Source organism: Sander vitreus, chromosome 4 (genome assembly GCF_031162955.1).
Source record: "Sander vitreus isolate 19-12246 chromosome 4, sanVit1, whole genome shotgun sequence".
Taxonomy (NCBI): Eukaryota; Metazoa; Chordata; class Actinopteri; order Perciformes; family Percidae; genus Sander; species Sander vitreus.
In genome coordinates this window covers 34,049,052-34,054,227 of record NC_135858.1, presented here as the reverse complement: position 1 = coordinate 34,054,227, position 5,176 = coordinate 34,049,052, and the positions used below count along the sequence as shown (strand labels likewise).

Here is a 5,176-nt window from a genome sequence, read left to right as displayed (position 1 = left end):
GTGCTTTCTTTAGTGCAGGGGATGTGAGGCAGAGACAGCTGACCTAAAGCCATATATCTGTAAAAAAAAAAAAAAAGGCCATGGCAGTTTTTTCCTCTTCCCTCGCCAAAATGTAACCTCTCTTTGGAGTGGTATTTAGCATGACATGGATTCCTTACATCGTCTAGTTCCACATGATACCAACATCTTCACCCCAGCTTTAAAACAGAGCCTCTCAAAAGATCGATCTCAGGATTTTATGAATTAATATTGGATCATTCAAATGAAGATCGATTTGAATCAAAAAAATCTGTTTTTAAACCCAACATATTTCAAAATAAGTTCAACAGTTTGGGACAGAGCCAGAATACACTCCACTAAGAGGCAGGGAATTACAAATTGTGTTTTAAAGAAGTATTAAGAGTTAGAAAACAATGATTTTATAACATGGATCAGTGTGTCTCGTGTCACATTTTAAACTTGACTTCAAACTTTGCTTATTTCAGACGGGAAAGAATTTGGACATTTTAGACATGAATTTTTCATCCGTCAACGGCACTTCAACTGTAACGGAGTATGAGCGGGACAACTTCACCACAGCAGTGATCAAGAACGTGATTGTCACAGTGCTCTGCATCTCCATCAACTACATCAACACTACTCTGGTCCACACCTTCAGAAAGCACCAGGTCTGGAATCTGCTTAGCTTTTACACTATATTTATCACTATATTAAGACTTTCTCTCCCTCATCTTTACCACTCAGCTTTATGAAAGCGAGTGCTACATTTTGAAACTCATGTACGTTGTTTTCACAGCTTTAACATATACATTTTTAGAAAATGAGGCACCATGCAACATTTAAATATAAAGGATAATAAAAGGTTGTAAAAGAAACAAGAAGGTTGTCAAACTGAAGCAAAGGATTAGCATTAAAAACTAAATGTTACTCCAAGGCAAAACCACGTGTATATAAGCATTAGATCATTTTCATGTGACTTGGGTCCCTGCTTCTAACGTTCTCTATTTTTTATGAATCATTCAGTCATATTCAGTGAAAACATGTCTTTAAATCTGTGATTTTGTTACTTAATCAAATGGGCTTAACACCAAATTTCACATCATTATTTACAGAAAGCATCCACCTCTGAGCGGCAAGTTAGCTTTTATTTATTGGCCATTTATTCGCGGTAAACTTGCTCTGATCATTAGCAAGTAATTCAACTATTTTGTGAGTCAATCATAGCCGACTGTAGGGCTGCACCTGGATTTGGTTTGACTATTCTCAACATGATGAAAGTATTAATAAAACCTGTCTAAAATTTGATTGTGTGGTCACTTCTCTATTACTCAGATATTTTACACAAACCCTCGGTACATCCTGTTCATCCACCTGGTGATGAATGACATGATGCAGCTGACCCTGTCAACACTTCTCCACATCATCAGCTACACCCTTTACACCATCAGTGTACCCTTCTGCCTCATGCTGCTGATCGTTGCCATCCTCGCCACCCTCAACACGCCACTAAACCTGGCCGGCATGGCGGTCGAGTGCTACATCGCCATCTGCTTTCCCCTCCGCTACGGACAGATCTGTACCGTCAAGAACACCTACATCCTGATTGGTTTGATCTGGATGGCAAGTTGGTTCTCCATTCTACCAGATCTCTTCATTCTCCTGGCCACAGAGCCGCTGCACTTCTTTTACTCTGAAGTTTTATGTGTCAGAGATTATGTGTTCAGGAGCTCTTACAGCCTGAAGAAGAGGGACGTGTCACACATTATTTGTCTTGTCCTGGTTTGGCTCACTGTCTTTTTCACTTACTTCAGGATTCTGTTTGCTGCCAAGGAAGCAACTCCAGACATTAAAAAAGCCAGAAACACTATTCTTCTCCACGGTTTTCAGTTATTGTTATGTATGCTTACGTACGTGCGGCCCATGTTTGAACAAGGTCTGCTCTACTTTTTGCCCAAACGGTACCTGGACATACACTTTGCCTTTTATGTCATTGTCCAGATCCTGCCACGCTTTGTTAGTCCCATTGTGTACGGACTGCGAGACCAGACCTTCAGGAGACATATGAGAAGGTACCTGCTCTGTAAAGTGAACATACGCAACCACACTGAAAATATCATGTCAAACATGAAACTGCCTACAATGAAACTGCAGTGAGAGTTGAATTGAAAGTAGAAGATGTATATTATGTAACCAATAGGGATGTTAATCATTAGCCATTTTAGCGTCATAGGTCCTATGACATGCTGCTTTTTGGATGCTTTTATATAGGCCTTAGTGGTCCCCTAATACTTTATCTGAAGTCTCTTTTATATAGGCCTTAGTGGTCCCCTAATACTGTATCTGAAGTCTCTTTTATATAGGCCTTAGTGGTCCCCTAATACTGTATCTGAAGTCTCTTCTATATAGGCCTTAGTGGTCCCCTAATACTGTATCTGAAGTCTCTTTTATATAGACCTTAGTGGTCCCCTAATACTGTATCTGAAGTCTCTTCTATATAGGCCTTAGTGGTCCCCTAATACTGTATCTGAAGTCTCTTTTATATAGACCTTAGTGGTCCCCTAAAACTGTATCTGAAGTCTCTTTTATATAGACCTTAGTGGTCCCCTAATACTGTATCTGAAGTCTCTTTTATATAGACCTTAGTGGTCCCCTAATACTGTATCTGAAGTCTCTTTTATATAGACCTTAGTGGTCCCCTAATACTGTATCTGAAGTCTATTTTATATATGCCTCAGTGGTCCCCTAATACTGTATCTGAAGTCTCTTTTATATAGACCTTAGTGGTCCCCTAATACTGTATCTGAAGTCTCTTTCCCGAAATTCAGCCTTGGTGTAGAATTACAGCCACTAGGGCCAGTCCCACAATGAGCTTTCCTTAGTATGTGCCATTTCTGTGTCTGCAGCTTTAAATGCTATTGAGGAGGCGAGAGGGGGGGCAAGGTGGAGGGTGGGGATGTGGCCTTGACCAACTGCCACTTTGCTCATTTGAAAGCCATGATGTCTCTCTTTCTCATGAGTGGGTCAGTACCCGATCCGTAACGCCTGTAAGATCCGTTCACCGAAACTCAACGTGTTTTACGACACTGCCTGATCAGTTCTACGCTTGCGCGAACACCAGCAAACTTCACAGCTCTATGCACGCATTGGCGTAAGGATGTTTGGACATTTCTGGTTACCAGAAGAAAACATTAGACAGTGACAGTAGACCGTTATGATGGCAGAGATGACGTTTACAAGGTGTTTGCTGGAGTTGCGTAAAGTATCTGTTAATGATATACGGAGGGTTGTCCGGCCATCCAGTACAACACCATGTAGCAAATTAAATAAAGGCTTCAAATTTTACGTTTCATCATTTCTTTGCAACTTTGAAGGTAATTTGCTAACACTAGCTAGCCTGAGCTAGAAGCCTTGCTTTGGTGTTTTAAGTCATGACTCCGTCCTGCTTCAGGTTAATCATGCTTTAAATAAAGTTTAAGCATGTGTATACCTCTCACTTCATGTGTTTGTACTTCGATGAAAGTATCAGGTAAAAACAGGGCTACAAATGAAATCTCTGTGAGAGACCAGCAAACTCCTAGCTAACTATTATGTAGCTCAATGCTGGACATTTCACCCCAAATTCCGGTCACTTTACTGTATTTGTATTTGTTTAGTATTTGGTTTAGAAGCCTTTATTGGTGATTTTTTACGGTACAAAGTCCTGCTACATACGTACATATATAGCTAGCTATATATGCTCCGCTATGTCGCGTTAGCATGCAGCTACAATAGTTAGCTATGAGTATGCTAACGTTAGATTGTAGTGGAACGAAGCAGCACTTTCTAACGTCAAAAATCGCAGATAAAGGCTTCTGATCCAAACATCAGACATGTTTCAGCAGGAATGTGACCCGGAATTGGGGAGAATTTAACAACATTGCCAGCTAAGATGACATGTTTACTGCCGTTAGCATGTAGCTACTATGGTGGTATACAGCAGTGGTGGCTGTCTTCAAAAGGACACTTATGTATGTTTACACTTCATTGCATTAATAATAGACAGTCTATGGTAATTAGTCAAGACGAAGTATTAAAAGTAAAAACTTTAACATAAACAACACAACAACGATGTCGCCACACGGTTTTGGATCAGTGACAAGTCTCGATTGTTTGTAGCTATGACTATTGTATAATAAAGATTTAATAAAAAAGTTGTGATGTTTGGTCGTAAAGTGTTTCAACGCATGCGTGGTACAAATCGCACAGGGACATCGTTAGTTTTCTACTACGTAACTATGCGCATGCACAGAACGGATCGTACAGGCGGTACGGATCGGGTACTGACAGTGGGCCAAGATTCAAGATCGGCACATCTAAGCTTTCATTTTCTCAAAGGCAGAGCAGGATACCTAGGGCTCGGTTTACACATATCACCATTTCTAACCACTGGGGGACCATAGACAGGCTGGGGGAACTCACATTAATGTTAAAAAACCTAATAAAGTGAAATTTTCATGCCATGGGACCTTTAACCGACAATAAGAATTTTGACTGATTAAAACTATCATTTAAACAGTTAAAAACAATATTATTAAAACAAAAATAAAGTTTATTAGAAAACTTTTTTGCATGATAAAAGAAAAACAGGCTCTACAGTCTATTTATTTACTGTTAGAAAACGTGCTAATCCCAATTTTGTACTAGTTGCATCTAAGCCCTTTTTGCCAAGTAAAATAGTCTTACACACATAGTTTAGGTCTGGTACGATTGTAGTGCTACAGTGCATCCAACACTACTTGGCAACATTGAACTTCAGTCAAATAAATGAAATTGAAATCAGTGTGAATAAAAGAAAAGTTTCATCACAGGATGAAACACGCTGCTTTGACAACTAGAGCTGCAAAGATTAATCGATTAATTGTCAACTATTAAAATAACTGTCAACTATTGTGATAATCGATGAATTAGTTTGAGTCGTTTTTTATGAAAAAAAGACATATATTCTCGATTGCAGCTTGTTAGAATGTGAATATTTTCTAGTTTCTTCACTCGTCTGTGACAGTAAACTGAATTTTTTTTGAGTTGTTGACAAAACAAGACATTTGAGGACGTCATCTGGGGCTTTGGGAAACACTGATCCACATTTTTCACCATTTTCTGATATTTTATAGACCAAACAACTGATTGATTATTCAAG

At 39.2% G+C, this 5,176-nt stretch overlaps 1 protein-coding gene across 1 annotated transcript; it reads left to right on the top strand.

Moving 5' to 3' along the window:
- The first annotated feature begins 512 nt into the window (after positions 1–512).
- Positions 513–2,154, top strand: LOC144516133 (odorant receptor 131-2-like). Its single transcript, XM_078247331.1, has 2 exons — positions 513–668; positions 1,333–2,154. The coding sequence occupies exons 1-2, from the start codon at positions 513–515 to the stop codon at positions 2,152–2,154; spliced, it is 978 nt and encodes a 325-aa protein (XP_078103457.1).
- The last annotated feature ends 3,022 nt before the right edge of the window (positions 2,155–5,176 follow it).

Excerpts from the sequence above, each read along its gene's own strand:
- LOC144516133 (XM_078247331.1), top strand. The coding sequence starts at position 513 with ATGAATTTTTCATCCGTCAACGGCACTTCAACTGTAACGGAGTATGAG. Across the intron at positions 669-1,332 it reads ACACCTTCAGAAAGCACCAG|ATATTTTACACAAACCCTCG; the intron begins GTCTGGAATCTG and ends TCTATTACTCAG.